This window comes from Aquarana catesbeiana, linkage group LG13, assembly GCF_042186555.1.
Source record: "Aquarana catesbeiana isolate 2022-GZ linkage group LG13, ASM4218655v1, whole genome shotgun sequence".
Lineage (NCBI taxonomy): Eukaryota > Metazoa > Chordata > Amphibia > Anura > Ranidae > Aquarana > Aquarana catesbeiana.
The window spans coordinates 79036294-79056042 of NC_133336.1; the positions used below are offsets into that span (position 1 = coordinate 79036294).

Consider the following 19749-nt stretch of genomic DNA (forward strand, 5'->3'; position numbering starts at 1 on the left):
TATCTCGGCTCCGACGAATCCCTGCAGTCTCGGCGCCATATTTGAATCTACACATGGCTGTGTATGTCGGCGGTGATCGCGGCAATTGCCGCGATTGCTCCGATCACACAAAATCGGCGGGGATTGGCCTATAACACACACCCACGATTTTCCCCTGATTTTAAGGGGAAAAAAGTGCGTGTTATATGCCGATAAATATGGTAGCTAGCATAGGGGTCGCAAGATACCAGGCTTCCATGAAGGAATTCTAGTCCGCACAGCATGCAAAAAGGCTGGCGTTATATTCTACCCCCTTACATTTAAAGTGCAATTTCACTTACCTAACATGCAAGCTCATTTAAATTACATTAGTAAATATTTAAAAAGCATTTTGCAATGCCGTAGCTTAAGTGCTGTAGTGTAGCCTGAGACCCATCAGTAGTGACATCTGCCAAAGCAGTTCAAAAATTGGTGCTTATCAAAGTCACTTCCAGTACTCTATTCTGGCAGGGCAAGTAGGCAAAGTATAATGTGGAATTATAGGTACAACTCTCAAAAACTCAGGCTGCCAGTTAGCAGCCACTGAAACCACCCTCTTTCTTGTGCATCAGCTCCAACCCACCAAGGAATCCCAATGGCAACTACGCTGAATTTGATATATACAAAGTAAACTATTTTGACATCATCAGCAACAGACACACCTTTCTATATGGGCCATTTTCAGTTTGTCCAAGTTACAAAAATGCTATAGTAAAAACATAGTAAAGGCACTTTTGCCCTGCAGACAACTCAACAGTAATGATAATGGAGTAAGCAACTTGAAGTCATAAAAAAAGGTGTTCCCGCTGCTGGCTTGTTTTCAAAGTTGCATGCTTGATTTACCTTTTTTTAACTGCCTTTCCACAACCTACTATTAACATACATCCCACAATTTGGCAGTACTTCTCAAACCCCCGCAAAATCTACTAAAGGAACATCCCCCATTTATAATATATTACAAGATAAACCTAAGTTTAGTAAAACAAAGCCAATGTTTCAATGGGAATCAGACTTCCAACCCAAGCTATTTGTTACACTCTATCACGCACTGTGTAAATCATAGGGAGTTAGCCTTAAAAGTCTCCCCCAGGTGGTATCTCACCCTGTGTAGATTGGCCAAAATGTTTACCACATGCTCTTCACTATGTTGGCGTGGATGTGGCGCCTCGGGTAACATCATGCATATCCTATGGTCTTGCAATAACATCCATAGCTTTTGTCAAAAAATGTTTCAAATAATATCAGGAATAACTGGCATCTTAACCCCTGCCAATCCTGCACTGGCCCTGCTTAATCTGGGTATCAACAAATTTCCTGTCATATATCGTGGCATAGTAGCTATTATTCTACTATCCACCAAACAAACTATCACCAGGCACTGGAAACAAGACCTGGTCCCTAATCCATCAGAAGTGATAAATACTACCCACCAAAACGTTGTATGGGAAAAATCTATAGCTCTTCAACAAAAATCCTTCCGTTCCTTTGACCTTGTATGGAAACCGTGGTCACTCTTGGTATCCTTCATAGGATCCCAGAGCTTCCTGTTTGCCTTACACAATTCCGCAGCTCTGACTTATGCCTTTCTCTGATGTAAGAGTTGTTAGTGCCTTTTATTTTCTGTAAGAAAATACTGTAACTGTTTGTTACTATTACTTCTTCACTTGTAGTTACCGTATATACTCGAGTATAAGCCGTTTTTTTGTGCTGAAAATGCCCCCCTCGGCTTATACTCGAGTCAAGCATTTTTCTGCAGCAGAGAATGATTTTCCGAACCGACTTTGGGGCCCCATATCTCGGGGCCACTTGGACCAAATCTGGGGTTCCTAGCACCACGTGGCTCCGAGATACGGGGCCCCAAAGTTGGTTCGGAAAATGTCATTCTCTGCTGCAGAAAAATGCTTGACATTTTCCAAACCAAATTTGGGGCCCTGTATGTCGGGGCCACTTGGTGCTAGGGGGTTCCTAGCACCAAATGGCCCCCGAGATACGGGTCCCCAAAGTTGGTCAACTGTGTCCATCTGCAGCAATGTCATTTTGGGACCCTTTGTATCCAGAGACTCCAAATTTTGGCTGCAGCTAGGGGGCATCTAGGAACCCTTAACTACCAAGTTTGAAGTTCGGGGGACCTATGGCTGCAAATGGGCACAGTGAGGCATGCAAATGGGCACAGTGAGGCTGCAAAAGGGTATTGTTGACCCTCTTTTCCACTTACAGTAGCTGCGCATTTCTCACCCAAGGCTTATACTCGAGTCAATACGTTTTCCCAGTTTTTTGTGGTAAAATTAGGTGCCTTGGCTTATAATCGGGTCGGCTTATACTCGAGTATATACGGTATACCTTTTTCAATTTACTATCAAGGCGGCTGCGTCCGCAATGTTACACGCATTGTATGTTATTTTTGAAAAACAAATAAACATATTGAAAAAAAAAAAAAAGTTGCATGCTTGGAGGCTATTATCCTTACTCTTCTTTTGCTATTTAGTAAGTTATCAACTGTGTTTATCTTTTCTCCTTATGTCATATGTTAGTGGTGGTCATATGATAGTACAAAGAACGAGTTACTGGAGTTGTATTTAGAGACCTAAAGCTTTTGGATTAAAACCTATACCAGCAAGGTTTTTTTTTTTTTTTTTTTTTTTTTTTTTTTTTTAGAGCAGAGCTATTCTTAAATGTATTTACTGAAATTGAAAAAAAAAGTTTGTGTTTATGGTTACTAAATACATAATAAAAGAGAATATAAACTATCAATTTTTAAGCAAATTTTAGACCATAGCATTTCAATAATATATGAAAATAAAATATATAGTTGATCCTACTTGCTCTTCCCTGAAGTTTTAACATGGGTCTGCTCTGAACAGAAGCTTACAGACAAAACAAGAACTTGTGCCTCGCAAATAAGGACATCTTAGGTTACAAAGCAAAGGGCAGAGACAGTAAAATCCTGAGAAATGTATTCCTCAATAAACACTATTGCTGTGAATTTTGAATATTTGACAAATTTTCATTTTTTTTGTGCCAACACAAAATTTTACAAATACTAACATTATCCATGTATCAAAAAACATTTTTATTCTTCCTGATCTGTTACATATTCAAAAAGAACAATAAAATTATCTGAAAAAAGTAAAGTAAACTTAGAAATAAGGTAATGATGCTGCATTTTAATAAACAGAGAAAGAGATACGCTGATCTTACCTTTCTCTGTATTAGACAAGCTTCATGTTTGCAGGAGAAAAAACAAAATCGGAGTGTAATTCATTTGCTACTCAGCTTTGCAAGAAAAATCCCACTATGATTTATACAGAGAAAACATCTCCATCCAAACATGCTTCCAGCCAGGACACAGTGTCATTCCACGCTCCATTCCTCCTGCCGAGGCCCGCCCAGGCTGGTGCAGGGGTTTGGCTGCACACAGTCTACTCTACTGCATAATGCAGCTTTCTGTTACTATAGTAGCTCAGGCATCAAGAACAGGGGAATGAACTGACTGGATTCTGGAAATCATCTACTAATTGCAAGGAAGGCCTGACATTTATATCATTAGCTTGTGATAAAAATAAGTAGTTAAAACACATTGTTCTTCATTACTACCACTCAAAATGTGCCCTTATTCAAGGATTACACTACAGTTGGAAGGCCAGCATACACATATATAATGTTATCATGGTGACGTGCTAGCTAATTGCAGCTTTTCCATATAAAGGGGTATTAAATAATTTTTACTCAGCACATATATTGGGTTATCATTGCAGTGTTTACCTTAAAGTAAATTGTGATATTACTCACATTTTTAAAAGCCTGCCCTTCCATAGGTTTCTTATAGTATTAAATACATTTTTATATTGCTATGGCTTAGTGCAATTACTTTATTTTGCTCAGGAAGAGAGTTAAAGCATACAGTATATATATCCAAACCTTTTCTTAAAGCCCAGAGTTATCCTGTACCCAGAGTTATACCCTCACAGCAAAATCCTTTTTGCCCCCGGATGCCCACAGCCCACGGCCTTCCAGGGTGAATGATAGTCAAGGTGATTCAACCCATATCCTCCCAGCCCAGATATTTTCATAAATGTATTTTTGAAGGAATAACAAACAAAAGGGTGTTCCATATAATTTCCTAAAAACGTTTTTTTTTTAAATGGGCTAAATCAGACAAGCAAAGACTTCTATTCCTTTCACTATTCCTCCACCCTCCCCCCTTTTTTCTGTTGTCAAACCTTACACTTATTCCCAATACAAAAAATGGAAATCAGGAGAACAGTTGGAATTTTGAATGGCAAACTATTCCTAATAAATCTATCCAAGGTTGTAGTGCTACCTTTGAATTTATTGGACATGGATAACCTCATACATGCTAAATATGGACACTATGGGCACTGTATACCAGATATACAAGTCAGTTAATCATATTTTTATTCTTATCTTATATACTGTATGTCAACTACCTGGAATAGTCATGTATACTAAATTGTTGTCAATCCTTCTGTAACTCTTTAAATAAAGAATTTATCTAAAAAAATTTTTTACGAAAACAGAAACACCAATAAATGAAAACAAAAAATACCATAGAGAGTTATTTTTTTACTGAGAGCAACTGTGACAGCCAGTATAAGAAGAAAAGGATTACTGCCCCCCTTGCAAATAAGCACTTTACTAAAATCTGTCTCTGGTATATCCTGCAGCTTTACGAAGCAATCTATATATTTAAATTACGAGCATAATATATGACACAGTGTTTCTATGTTTTATGAACTGAATGACCAAATTATATCACTGAATATGTCAAAAAACTCTATAGCCCCTTCCCAATGTAGTATGAATGAAAAGGCTGATGAAAAGGATTACAGGACTGGTACCAATTTCCAAGTAAAACATGGAGGTAATGGAATTTTAGATGGTCCAGAACATACCTCGTGTTCAAGATGAATGAATTCTCTTTGGAAGAAGAATAATCACCGGACAGGTCCAGCCAGTCCAAAGAACAATCACTTACAAAAGAGGGCTGCCTCTCCTGCTAAAGGAAGAACAAGTATAAGACATTTATATCAAACACAGGCTAGTAAATCTGCAAAATCTTGTTTGCGGATTTACACTCTTACCAAAACCCAAAAACAAAAAAAAACTGTCAGAGATGTCAGTGTGCTACATCAGGCAACCAGAAAGCTTTTATGGGCTTCATGAAGAACAAAATAAATGATAAAATGAATACATTATTAAACTGGATAACAGATCACACATAAGGATTTGTTCACTAAGCTGGAAGCCTTATTTTAACATTTTTAGATATTCTGTCAACCATTTTCCAAAAAAATCTCCAGTTACAGGTTTAAAGTAAAAAGTGTTTAATTGTTGAATTCAATGGACGTTTACCAGTTAAAGGTGCTATACGGTAGATTCTCATGAATCATAATTTTATCTTACAAAATGTTTATTTTATCACCAACTAAAAAAGTTTTTCTTGTTTACCTCAATATACTCTCCAAATGAGCTCACAGGTAGCACCAGCCTGAAGCTTTTGGTAGGTTATGGAGCCATAAAGTATTAATTTAAATTATCTTTTATAATGAAAAAACATAACACTGTATGTGTAAAACAAGCTATTCATACAATCAGGGGCGTTGCTAGATCTACAAAAGATCTGGGGCTAGAGCCCATAGCAGCGTAGTAAAGAAAGTCATACGCTTGGGCGGGCATACACATGTATATACAGTAATATACATGTGGGTGTATATATATCCCCAGATTGCCCCCCGCTTACATCAGGGTCCCCAGAGAGCCCCCCTTACATCACCTTACATCAGGGTCCCCAGAGAGCCTCCTCCTTACATCAGAGTCCTCAGAGAGCCTCCCCCTTCCATCAGGGTACCCAGAGCCCCCCCCCACTTACATCAGGATTCCCAGAGAGGCCCCCTTACATTAGGGTCCCCAGAGAGCCTTCCCCTTAAATCTGGGTCCCTAGAGAGCCTAGGCCTTAAAAATCAGGGTCCCCAGAGAGCCTCTCCCTTACATCAGGGTCCCCAGAGAGCCCCCCACTTACATAAGGGTCCCCAGAGAGCCTCCCCTCCCCTTGGGGACCCCTGCAGAGACTCTGGGCTATTGGCCTCAGATTCGGGGCTATAGCCACAAAAGCCACCCCCCTGCATAGAATAGTGCCTTTAGTTAAAAAATAAAAAAAATAATTTAAAAAAATAGAAATGCTGCATAGCTTAGGTGTTGAACAAATCTATAATGACAACACAAATGGGCTCAAAAATAAAAAAAAAAAAAGCAATGATAATGTGCAAAAAGAAGTAACACACAGCAAGTAACACACTTTCTATTTATTGTGTTCATTTCAGTTAAATTCCAATTGTAGCTTTCTGTAAACCACGATAGATCAACACTGGATACATAAAAACACTGCATTTTAAATGTCTTACATTTTTTTTTGTCCTTTTTTTTTTAAAGGGTAAATTTTATTGATATTACACAGAATAGTAACAGCAGCCATATAACACAAAACGTGGATCAGGATACAGGTACCAGGAGTTTTGGACATAGAGACACGAAACATCAAAACATCTTACAAGTTGTACATTCGTCTATGTGGATCATATGAAAAAAAAACATAAATCTGAGAATTTCGGTATCAAAGCTAGCCATTGCTGATGAAGCATATTATTCTAAAGGTAGTAAAAAGGGAAAAAAAAAAAAGACGAACTGCAAACAAAACCAATGAAATAAAAAACAAGGTTAATAGCTATAAAATTTGTTTTCACACCGAGAACAGATAGGAAGAATCCATATTAGCCCTCCTCCCATAAGTCCACATTACATCCATCTCCAATTAAGGATATATCACATCACAGCACGTCTTTATACATCAATATCACCAGATACCAAAGTGATCCACCCTGCCCAAATTTTTTCACATTTTTTGGGATGTCCCCTGGATGCATTAGTAAGTTTGAACAGTGGTAAAACTTTATTAACCAGATCCACCCAGAATGGCATGGAGGGGGAGGGATCCTTCCATTTAGGTGCCAAGGCTTTTTGGCTTTTTTAGCATATAAAAATACTTTTCACAGAAGGATCTTTTTAGAGTTGGAAATCTCCTCCTCTCCAAAGTCACCTAAGAGACATCTAGCTGGGGAGTATTTATTTGGGAGTGCCAACTTGTCCTCTAGGAACCCAAGGATTGCCTTCCAGAATTTCCCAACCCCGGGACACAGCCAAATCATATGAAAAAAATTTCTGGGTGTTGCATGGCAACGGTGACATTCAGGTGAGTCTACTCTGCCCATTCTATATAGATGTGCAGGGGTAAAATAGGTTATATGCAGATAATGAAATTGTATTATTTGTCCCTAGCCGATATCATAGACGACAGCATAAGAGTCTACCACCTCTGACCATGATTCCTCAGTCAATGATGGAATGTCTTCCTCCACTGACTAACGATCCTCTCCATCCTAGAGGAGGAGGACGAGGTCAGAAGAAAATATCTAGAAATAAGTTTAGAGTGATTATCTTCAAACATAAGTTTCTCCAACGTAGCAGGGGAGAGCGAAACCTCCGTCAAGTCAAATTGTACGGCCACTGCATGCCGCATCTGTAGATAGCGGAAAAATAACTGGTTGGGGACCTTATATTCGAGCTGGAAATCTCTAAATGTTTTGAAAGAATGATCGGAGAATAATTGATGAGCATATTTAATTCCATACTTGGCCCCACACGTACCATCTGGAATTTTGTATAATTGACGTAAGTGGGGATTATACCACAAAGGAGCATTGGGTGACTTATCTAACGGGGCTTGTTTTGTTCTTTAATTGCTCCCCAGTGCCAGGCTCAAAGTGAGAATCCTCATAGCAGGGTGAAGAGAGAGACTGCTGCCCTTTGTGTGAAAGCAGTGGCCTCTCTCAAGCGGTCCAACACCGACAGGAATCCACAGCTACTGCTTTACAATTAGCATCGCTCATGCTAACTACAGTGGATATAAAAAGTCTACACACCCCTGTTGAAAATTCAGGTATCTGTGATGTAAAAAAAATGAGACAAAGATAAGTAATTTCAGAACTTTTTCCACCTTTAACCACTTGCCATCATTCGGCCATAGCGCGGACCTGAATTCCCAGGAGGCCGTCATAGGACGGCCTCCCCTGTGCATGCCCCGATCCGAGTAAGGGGTAAGGGGCCGGTGCATGCCCCGATCCGAGTAAGGAGTAAGGGACCGGTCCCGGCCCCTTACCATGTGATCAGCTGTCAGCCAATGACAGCTGATCACATGATGTAAACAAAAGATCGGTAATCTTTTTTTTTTTTCTACTTACGCTGATAGCGTGAGTAGAAAAAAAAGCCCATCACCGGCTCAGATGAGAGGGACAAAGGTTCCGAAGTGGAAGAGGCACATCTGCCTCATCTTTGCCAGCTAACAGTGCCACCTAACAGTGCCCACAAGTGCCACCGAACAGTGCCCACAAGTGCCACCGAACAGTGCCCACAAGTGCCAGCTATCAATACCCACCAGTAGTGCCAATCAGTGCCACCTAGCAGTGCTGCCTATCAGTGTAACAGATCAGTGCCCATTATTGCCACCCATCAGTGCCCATCAGTGCCACCTCATCAGCGTACATCAATGAAGGAGAAAAATGACCTGTTTTAATTTTTTTTATAACAAAATATAAAACAATATTTTATTTTATTTTTTTTAAATTCAGTCTTTTAACATTTTTTTAATAAATAATAAAAACCGCAGAGGTGATCAAATGCCACCAAAAGAAAGCTCTATTTGTGGGGAAAAAATGAAAAAAAATTCATTTGGGTACAGTGTTGTATGACCGCGCAATTGTCAAAGTGCGTCAGTGCTGAAAGCTGAAAATTGGTCTGGATAGGAGGGGGGTTTAAGTGCCCAGTAAGCAAGTGGTTAATGTGACCTATAAACTGTACAACTCAGCTGAACAACAAACTGAAATATTTTTATTTTATTTTTTCAATTGGATTCAGTTCTGGGCTCTGGCTGGACCATTTCAAAACTTTAATCTTCTTCTGGTGAAGCCATTCCTTTGTTGGTTTGGATGTATGCTTTGGGTTTTTGTCATGCTGAAAGATGAAGTTCCTCTAGCAGAAGCCTGAAGGTTTTGTGCCAATATTGACTGGTATTTGGATCTGTTCATAATTCCCTCTACCTTGACTAAGGCCCCTGTTCCAGCTGAAGAAAAACAGCCCCAAAGCATGATGCTGCCACCACCATGCTTCACGGTGTGTATGGTTTTCTTTTGGTGATGTGCAGTGTTGTTTTTGCGCCAAAACACATCTTTTGGAATTATGGCCAAAAAGTTCAACCTTCAGACCATAACACATTTGCTCACATGTTTTTGTGAGACTTCAGATGCGTTTTTGCAAAATTTAGCTGGGCTTGGATGTTTTTCTTGGTAAGAAAAGGCTTCAGTCTTGCCACTCTACCCCATAGCCCAGACATATGAGGAATACGAGAGATTGCTGACACATGTACCACACAGCCAGTACTTGCCAGATATTATTGCAGCTCCTTTAAAAGCAGAGTTCCACCCAAAAATGGAACTCCCGCTTTAAGTACTGGTGACCCCCTGACATGCCACATTTGGCATGTCATTTTTTTGGGGGGGGGGGGGTGGAGTGGGTACCCAGTTTTTAAGGGCACCAAGCTCCCACTTCCTCCTCTGTCTCCGTGGCGCCGGAAGGAAGTTCACCTCTCCACCCTCCCTGCATTCTTTTGGGACACGTCACAGGTCCCAGAAGATTGCCCGGACATTCACAGCACGCAGTGTGGCTCGCACAGCCGGGCGACCACAGTTAGAATGCCGGCGCCGTGGAGAGGAGGGGGAGAGGAGCGAGGCTTCGTGCACCCGCATCGCTGGATCGTGGGACAGATGAGTGTCTGAATATTAAAAGTTAGCAGTTACACTTTTTGTAGCTGCTGACTTTTAAATGGGTGGAACTCCGCTTTAATGTTGCTGTAGGCCTCTTGAGCCCCCCTGACCAGTTTTCTTCTTGACTTTTCATCAACTTTGGAGGGACGTCCAGTTCTTGGTAATGTCACTGTTGTGCCATATTTTCTCCACTTGATGACTGTCTGACTGCCCCTTTCAGGATGCCAGACACATGGGGGGGGGGACTGCTGTCAGCGCCGGGAGCCGCAAGCCAGTGCATATCAGTGAGCCTGATCTGTATTCCCTAATCTGTATACCCGATCCGTATACCCTGAGCTGAATACCCTGATCTGTCTACCCTGATCTGTGATACTGAGCTGTATACCCTGATCTGTGATGCTGGGCTTTATACCCTGATCTGTGAGGCTGAGCTGTACACCCTTAGCTGTATACCCTGATCTGTGAGGCTGAGCTATATACTCTGTCCTGTGAGACTGAGCTATATACTTTGTCCTGTGATGCTGGGGCTGTATACTCTGTCCTGTGATGCTGGGGCTGTATACTCTGTCCTGTGATGCTGGGGCTGTATACTCTGTCCTGTGATGCTGGGGCTGTATACTCTGTCCTGTGATGCTGGGGCTGTATACTCCTGACACTATGGGTGGAAGCAAGTGGAATACAGAAGAAGAAGGCATCTTATTTATATAAAGTAGCCCAATGCAACCAAATATAATGAATCACTGACTTTATTAGGTATACAACTACATAAACATCAGTGGCTGCTATACGTTAGTGCATTTTGCTAACAAATACTACACTACTTTGGTAAATATGCCAGAATCTCTTGTAACAAAAAACAGTACAATAACAGCTAGATGATGTTGCCGATAACATTATCACAACTGAAAATAATATAATTGTCATAAACAAAATGAACAACACACTGGGAGATGTCATAGATGACAGAGCCAACAACAAAACAATTTTCCTGGCGCCAACATGGCATTATACTAGTGATAGTGCTCCGCCTCTTGACCACTCCCTGAGGGCCAGTGAATAGCATAAAAAAAAAAAAAAAAAAAAAAGACTAGTTAGCCGGCCCCCCCCATTCTTTTTTTTCCCCATACCTCCGCGCACAAGTGAAGAGTAAGCGTAAGAGTAAGTTCTATGTCCCCACCTCTGCCTCAGTGCAGTAGCCGTCTGGGTTTAGCCTCTCCCAGTGCGAAGTCCCAGCGCTCGGGCTGCTAAATGCGCTAATAGCCTGGAACCCCTTCTGTGGGTCTTGATGGGGCCCTGCAGTGTTTCCTCATTAGGAACTAAATCTGCCATCAAGTAAGAGTCTGTAGGCTGAGGCTTGGGGGGGGGGGCAGCTAGTTCATTCCTTTTCCCTTTTTTTTGGTTCCTTGCACCATACAGGGCTGCCTATCCCTTTTATTCTGTCTCCTCATATGCGTTCTCCCTTACCTTGGTCTGTTTCTCTTTTGAGTGCCTCCGATGTCTTAATTTTTGTTAGTGTTCTGTTCCTCTCTGGTTTGCCCATGTGGCGATCTAGACTACGCTGCCTGGGGCGTCCCAGGCCTCCCTATAGGGCAAAAAAGGCCGCCCAGTGCGTTTTTTCTTTGGCCAGGGCGCCCTTGATGACATCATCGGGTTGTGGCAGCCATTGGGAGTTCCGACCATGATCTTGCTTATGGGCAAAAGCTCCCTCTTGCCAGCAAGAGCTCTCTCGGCACCCCCTACTGCTTTTTAACAGGTAGGACACCAAAAAAATGCATATATATACTGTATTTATTGGCGTATAACACTCACTTTTTCACCATGAAAATTGGGTGCAAATAGTGCGTGCGTGTTATACGCCAATACTTCAGTTTTAGCTGCCTCGGAGGGGACAGGGAGGGGGGGCAGGACGAGCACCGTCAGATTACATACAGTGAGAATCTCCTGTTTACTTGGCGGCCTCTGTAAAAGGAACTCCTGTCTCCTGGGCCACCATTGGACCACTGTTCTGTCTATCATAGGAGATTTTCAATGTATGTAATCTGTCAGCGCTCATCCCGCCCCCCTCCCTGTCCCCTCTGGGCTGCAGATGGGCATCGATCAGGCTGCACTGATGGCAATGGTGAGGCTGCATTGATGTGGACTGATGAGGCTGCATTGATGGCAATGGTGAGGCTGCAGATGGGCACTGACCCTTATTTTACTTCAAAGTTCCTTATTTAAAATTTAAGTTTTTTTCCTGAAACTTCCCTCTTAAAATGAATGTGCGTGTTATACGCCTGTGCGTGTTATACGCCGATAAATATGGTATTAATTTTTTTTTTAAATCAAAAGAGAAATGTGTAAATATATGTATTTGTTTGTTTTTTTTTTAATTTTCATTTTTTTATGAAGGCATATTTTATTTTTTTCTCCTCTCTAATGTCAAAAGCCCTTCTCTCTCCAGTGCCATTTTCCTTTCTGTCTATCCTCAGTTGTCATCCTATTTGTCCTCAAGCCATGAGTCAGTCACCACTTATGCAAAAAGTGCTCAAATCCAAAAGGTACAGGACCACCGTGTTGGAAAGTTTGCAGGAGAAGAGTGCCTCCTTATGCTTGCTGATTGCTTTGAGTTTTTTCAATCCCGCATGCTCATGCTCTCAAAGATCGAGAGCCAGGGAAAGGCGGACGGACTTCAGCAAAGCGTAGTCCAAGATGCCGCACCCACTCAAAGGAAAAAGTTTCAAGGAAGGTGTCTTAGTGCCTCTTCCCCAGAGCAACACAAGCGGCGCCCCAGCAAGAGTCCTGCAGGGCCTGTGGTGCAGCACCTGTACCCAATAGGTTGGTGAGTAAAGACTGCCCAGAGGAGTTCGCAGTTAACACCAAATGTCTTTATTATTTATGTTGCAAGATTCTATTTTGAACTCACTTCAATTATCCTGGCCAGGCAGCCCCTCCTAGTTGCTAGTAGAAGAGCAACCTGGCACCTTGGTATGTGGCACTCAACCAGCCAGTTCTGGCGAGTGGGCAGCCTGCAGATAATAGTAGCTCCTCTTCATCAGAGGAAGACCCGGAGCTGCTTGGTTTCTGTTTTTTTTCCTTTGTGGAATAGTGTATCCAGGTGGCCATGCAGGCCATTATATGGGTAGAGAGACAAACTCATATTTACCCTTTCTTCAAGATGGCAATCCCTTCTCAGTTTATGGAAGAAATTTAATCAGAGGGATGGCAAAGTCCGGATAGAGTTTCTCGTTTGATTGTCTTTAAAAGTTTTATCTCTGTCAGAGACCGGATACAACATCACTGAAATCCACTGCTCCTCCTGCAGACCATATCTCTCCTCCGGAGCTACCAAATCCACCGCAAAAGTGGATGGGCTGCTATAATACTTACAGAGACTTCAGACTCAGGGGGTCCTCGTCCCGATCCCACTCACAGGAAAGATTGCACGTTTTCCACCCAACCCTGTTTGTAGTTCGCAGGGGACGCATCTCCACTTTAACAGCCTACCTTTTGGCTTATAAATATCTCTGAGAATGTTTGCAAGGGTCTCAGTGCAGTGTCAGCTCCACTCAGGTTCGTCACTACCTGGACGTCATTCTTCTTCTATCCAGAGGACTGGAACAATTGTTGTCACACCAAGAGGTCCTCATATATACCCTGCAGAGATATGGCTGGGTTATCAACTTCCGACAAAAAAAAAAAAGGGGAAAGCAAAGCCAACTTTCTCCAACCCAACGGTTGGGGTGCTCTGCTAGTTCCTCTGTTTTGCTTCCATCAGAGAAAGTGGTGACAATCAGGAACAGAATTCTGAGGACAAATACTTCTGCTTGTTTGATGGCTTCTCAGTCCTCAGTCATCTGGGCACAACATCATCATACATACCAATGTTTCCTTGGGTGCATGGGCACCTGCGCAAGTTTCAACTAGGATTCTTAGCGCAAGAGAGGAAATTGGATCTAGCACAGTTAATAACAGTGTCACTCAGTATGAGTAGTGGTCGGCGGTGATGAAAATAATACCTTGAGGAAGTCACGACCCATTAGAACCATTAGGCTGGTTAATTGCTACCAATCATGTCTGCAAGACAGCTTGGGAGGTGCACTGCGAGGGACTGTCGGTCAAGGCAAGCGGAGATTCCCAGCCAAGGAGGGTAGTCTCGATTGCGCTGGAAGCTCAAACAGCCCTTTTAGCACTTTGGCCTTGCTACACAGAATCAAGGGAAGACCTTGAAGTTTCCTTTCAGTTGAGCAAAAGGGCAGCATTTGCCTATATTCAGCTCCAGGGAAGAATTCACAGCAATATGCTATTGAGAGAGGTGAAACCCATAACGTCTGGAACGGAAGATCACCAGCAAATACCGGAAGCAGTTTACCTCCCAGTGGATTTTTGTACACACAGGCAGACCGACTATCATGCAAGCTTCCCAGAGCACAACGAGTGGGTCTACGTCCCAGATCTTCTCTGAGCTGGTCCACAGGTGAGGCCTACCACAGACAGACCTCTTCGCTTCCCACAGTAATCACAAACTTTGGGTATGTCTGACCTTGTTTCCGCACCCCAAGGTGCAGGGGGCAGATGCTCTGGTCTCTCCTTGGGGCTGAAATCTAGCCTATATATTTTTCCCCCCACATCTCACGTAATGAGATTCCTCGAGGAAGGGAGAACATGGTTGTCATAGGCAATCCTCCATATTGGCCAGGAAGCCCTCAGTTTTCCCTGGCCATTTCTTTCAGAATACAGATGATATTTCCCCTCCACAACATACGCAGACTGGGGCTACAAGCAGGGGCGCTAAAAGGGGAGGCTGGGCAACTCAGGTTGCTCCAGATTCGCTCCAGAGTGATCTTTCCTTGTTGTGTGCGAGAAGGCACTCTACTTACAACATCTATGCCTAAATCTGTGACAAGTTTGCGTTTTCTAGGTGGAGCGAGACATTGATCCTATTGCCCCTCCGGTGACAGCTGTTCTATACTTCCTCTAGGCCATATTGGACATGAGCCTTAGCCTATCCTCATTGAGCTTGCAAGTGTCGGCTATATCGGTCGGCTATATCGGCAATAACAAATTTAAATGGGCCAAGAATCCTTCAGTTTGCACAACTTTTGAAGGCAGTCGTGGGGATTTGGTTACCACAGAAAAGAGATCTATTGGTGTTGCTAGATCTTATGGTAGTTTGTTCCAACAGAGCAGTGTTCGGGCCATTACCCACAAGGCAGGATCTACTGCAAGAATTTTAAGCAGAAGGTTGTCTGAGATTCAAGCTCCTGGAGCTTCAAAGAGAAAAAAAATAAAAATAAAATACTGTTTTCTTTCCAGAAGGAGTAGAGTTGGGTCTTGTAGATCATCTTGCATCAAAAGTAGCAACAGCCCTCTATTTAACAGACATCTGGACATTGCCTAACTTTCCAGAATATCACACAGGAAAGTCACGCGGACTGGTCATTTTCAGGACTTTAAAAGAAGTACCTGTCCACAATTGCTCCTTTCAGGTCATCTAATAAACCGTTTGTCATTCCAGCTGGAAATCAAGACAAAAAGAAGAGGTTACTGCCTGGACTCTAGCAGGCTTGGTTGTGCATATAGGCCAAAGGATCGCAAGCCTCCATTATCGGCGGCAGCACACTCTACCAGAGTGGTTGCAGCCTCATAGGCAGCACATTCGAGAGCATCTATGGTGTCCATCTGTAGAGAGGTATCATGGTCATCCCAGCATACCTATTCAAACTTTACAGAGTAGGCCCGGGTACCTTGTCATCAGGGGACTTTGTAGGAAGGACTATTCAGTCCTCTGTCCCATCCTAATTAGAAGATTGGTTTGGCAAGTAGAACCCACCCTGTCAGCTAGTTATTTATCACTAGTATGCTGCCATAGTGGCATCAGGAAAACGAAAAATTGTATCAAATACTTACCGTAATTTTCCTTTCCTGATTCCAAACTATGGCATACAGACCCACCATGTAGGTTTCGTTATGTAGCTTGTTACAGACAATGGCGGGGCGGCTAACTAGTCCCTTTTTTATGCTATTCACTGGTCCTGTGGGAGTGGTCAAAAGGCGGAGCTCTATCACTAGTATGCTGCCATGGTTTGGCATCCGGAAAGGTAAATTACGGTAACTATTTGATACAATTTTCCGTTATATCATTCTGCATAATGACACCTATAACATCATTACACAATACGGTGTAGCAGGTAACACAGCCTAAAACATCAGATTAAATAGGCGAACAACATATCCTGACACAAAGGTGACTATAACATGGGCTTTGTGTGAAATCACTTTATTATAAATGAATGACATCAATGGTGACCTCATCCCAAGAGGGTGATATTACATACCCTGTTTCCCCGAAAATAAGACCTAGCGTGATTGTCAGTGATGGCTGCACTATAAGCCCTGCCCCTCAAATAAGCCCTACCCTGTTTCCCCAAAAATAAGCCCTACGCTGAAAATAAGACCTACAAGGACTTTAACTAGGGGTTATTTGGGGGGTAGGGCTTATATTGCAGCCATCACCGACAATCACACTAGGTCTTATTTTCGAGGAAACAGGGTATATTAACACTCTGTTTTTAATACAAAAACACTACGGGGTTGATATAGGCTGCTTTCACACTGATCAGTTTTTTTTCCATTTTTGTGTTAAAAAAAGTAGACGAAAAATGCATGACCATTAAAACCTATGGAACTCTTCACACTGGTCTCACACTGGTCACACACCAAAAACATCCCTCCATTGAAATAAACCGCATCAAAAACGCAACACGCCTGTTGGAAGTGCTTCAAGCCCCTGTTCACAGAATCGCATGACAAGGGAAATCACAATACATTCAATGCTATGCGACTTTGATGGATTTTTTTTTTAAACCCTCACCTCTCCTCCCTAAGCATCCAAAATCAAGTGCAAGTTGCACTAGAATCACATGAAAATTGCATTAGAATAGCAGGAAGTGATGTGGAAAATGCAATTCAAACATGGCAAAAACGCAACAGAAACGCATCATGCGCTGCGTTAAATTTAATGCAACACGGCAAAAGCACATATGCGTTAATCAACTACTAGGTGTCAGTCAGGATTGCCCTAATGGAACCAAAAACACCAGGTGTCATTTAGGATTACCATCAATCAAAAACACTAGGTGTCAATTCGGATTATCATCAATCAAAAACACTAGGTGTCAATTAGGATTACCATCAATCAAAAACACTAGGTGTCAATCAGGATTATCATAATGGAATCTGTAAGCCAGTACCTATGGCAGCAAGGTACGGGACAGAACCAAACCTCTAACTTTACAAACTGCAATCATTTTCTTCTAATTTTACTTCCCTTTTCTGGCTATTGCTGGACATTCAGTTCAGAAATGAATGAAAGAATAAAATATGCGCAGGGGATGATGAGAGGAGGTAAAAGATTCACTATAGTTACAAAGACATCAGACCTTCTTTCCTTTGTCTTGTTGGTATATACAGTAAACACGTAGCTGAGAATATAAAGCTGACAGCATGCTGCCTTCAATAGCATATTTTAGCATTTATGTTTTACTAAAATTAGAAAACAAAAGCTATATAAAGAGTATCATGCCATTAAGTCTATGGAGCATAATGTTTAAGTAGTATAAATAGTATAGTGAGCAGTTGAAGATTGATGGGAGTTTTTTTTATTATTAAGTACAAGCAACTCTTGCTTCAGACACTGATAAATGAAACCCATTGTACAAGCAGTAGTATCCCTCAGATTTCACCTAATCATCAAATCAATGAAATCAAACCACACCAAGATAATCTGCTGCCCATTTATTTGTAATGCGTTAAGGGCAATTTCAAGATCACAGTGTAGAACATTAGTGTAGCCTTCTAAATGTGTTACATTGGATGATGTCATCCAAATACACGTACATTTGAAAAATGTAATCGGTGTCATATTCAGTAGCATACCATGTGAAGGGATCATTTTTACGGTGATATAATTTAAAACTTACAGATCTCCTTTGCCTCAGGACAGCAGCCTCTGCTGGGTGGTTAAATCGAAATTTGTGCGACTTCCCTAATACAATTACAGCTCCTAAAGAGAAAAAAAGGCATAATGTATAATGCACCATGACTTCATATTCAATAAAGATGACAACACACTGTACAGTACATATTATATCCATCTAAGCATACAGGTCATTCAAAGAAAATTTGATTGTACTGTAAGAAATGCAGAGCGAACACAGCCCCCCGTTCTCTATGGGGCGGTCGGATGGAAACGGACTGCCTGTGTGGTTCCAAGCAACTGTCATTCGATCTGAAGGACAGGATCGGATTGGATGCCGGTGGGTGTCAGCGGACATGTGTCGCTCCATAGAGAGCAATGGGTGGTCCAATTGTGTCCACCTGAAAAGGGAACAGGTCAGACCCGATCAGTCCACTGGTGTGAGGGGCCTAATGCCCCGTACACACGAGCGGAATTTCCGTTGGAAAAATCTTGGATGTTTTTTCCGACGGAATTCCGCTCAAGCTTGGCTTGGATACACACGGCCACACAAAGGTTCTCTGAAGTTTCGACCGTCAAGAACGCAGTGACGTACAACACTACGACCACCCGAGAAAATTAAGTTCAATGCTTCCGAGCATGCGTCAAATTGTTTCCGAGCATGCGTGTTTTTTGGCACGACAGAATTGCATACAGATGAACGGAAATTCCGATAGGAACTTTTTCCGTCAGAAAAATAGAGAACCAGCTCTCAATCTTTTGCTGGAGGAAATTCAGACAGAAAAAGTTGGATGGAGCATACACACGGTCGGAATATCCGACCAAAAGCTCCCATCACACTTTTTTTGATGGAAATTCCGACCATGTGTATGCAGCATTAGAGTTCCACTGCCTATAATGAGACAATACAATATTCACTGAACAATGGATTGCATTGACAAAGGGGTATTCTAAGAGGCTGGCCCTTGTATATCATAAATTCAATCAAAACACCTAAAAAAAAAAAAAAAAAAAAAAAAACTTTAATTGCTTTAATAGCAATAAAAAAAAGGGAAAACCTACTTAAAGAATATATGAGCTCAACAAATAACTCCAAGACCTGTAAAAAAATGATTTTCCTGTTTTTTGGGGGTACATGTCATTTCCTGTAGGACATTGGTGTGTACGCAGCATATTTAAAGTGGTACTAAACAATGTCCCTATTTTCCAAATATAATCCATATACATCCACTACATAATGGCCCTATAATCTATTTTTCATTACTGTGTTTTTCTGCCTCCTTGTAACATCCTCCATGAGCTCACAAACTTCTTCTTCTCCCCCTCACTTATGTTTATTGGCGCAAACATAGAACTTTAGTTGTAGTCATATTTACTTCTCTATGTACTATCTACAAATCCCATAGTCTACAGTACATAGTCTCTTGTCTATCTCGGGAGCAAGCAAGAGAGGATGGCTACATTCCTACTGAAGCTGGCCGTATACCTATAGATTATCTGCAGATTTTCTATGGTTAGCATATATGGTCAGATTTCTCCATGTATGCTAAACTGTGTTGATGGAGGAATCTCCCACTGGGCCAAGCTTCAGTATCTTGCTAGTTGGCCCCACTGGCTCTCAACCTAAACAATGCCTGCACCCAATCAGAATGTTCAGGTATTGTGAGAACCAGCGGGGCTGACTAGCAAGATATGGAAGCTTGGGCCAATAGGAGCTTCTTCCATCCACACAGTTCAGCGTAGATGGAGGAATCTGTTCCACTTTTTCCATCTGACCATAGAAAATCTACAGATAATCTATAGGTGTATGGCCAGTCTTAGGCCAGTTTCATACGGGCGTCAGCTTGTATAAGAACAGTGTGAACAGCAATCTTTGACAAA

General features: G+C 42.0%; 1 protein-coding gene across 2 annotated transcripts in view; it reads right to left on the bottom strand.

The window, feature by feature from the left end:
- Window positions 1–19749, bottom strand: part of STARD9 (StAR related lipid transfer domain containing 9) — a 241619-nt gene that overhangs the window by 65256 nt on the left and 156614 nt on the right. Inside the window, exons 19-20 of one of the 2 annotated variants that reach the window (XM_073610372.1) lie at window positions 17873–17955; window positions 4932–5032 (exon numbers count right to left, since the gene is read on the bottom strand). In XM_073610372.1, coding sequence (XP_073466473.1) covers window positions 4932–5032; window positions 17873–17955 — 184 coding nt within the window. Of the gene's footprint in view, window positions 1–4931; window positions 5036–17872; window positions 17956–19749 lie in introns of both variants that reach the window. The other variant, XM_073610370.1, reaches the window with a different exon arrangement.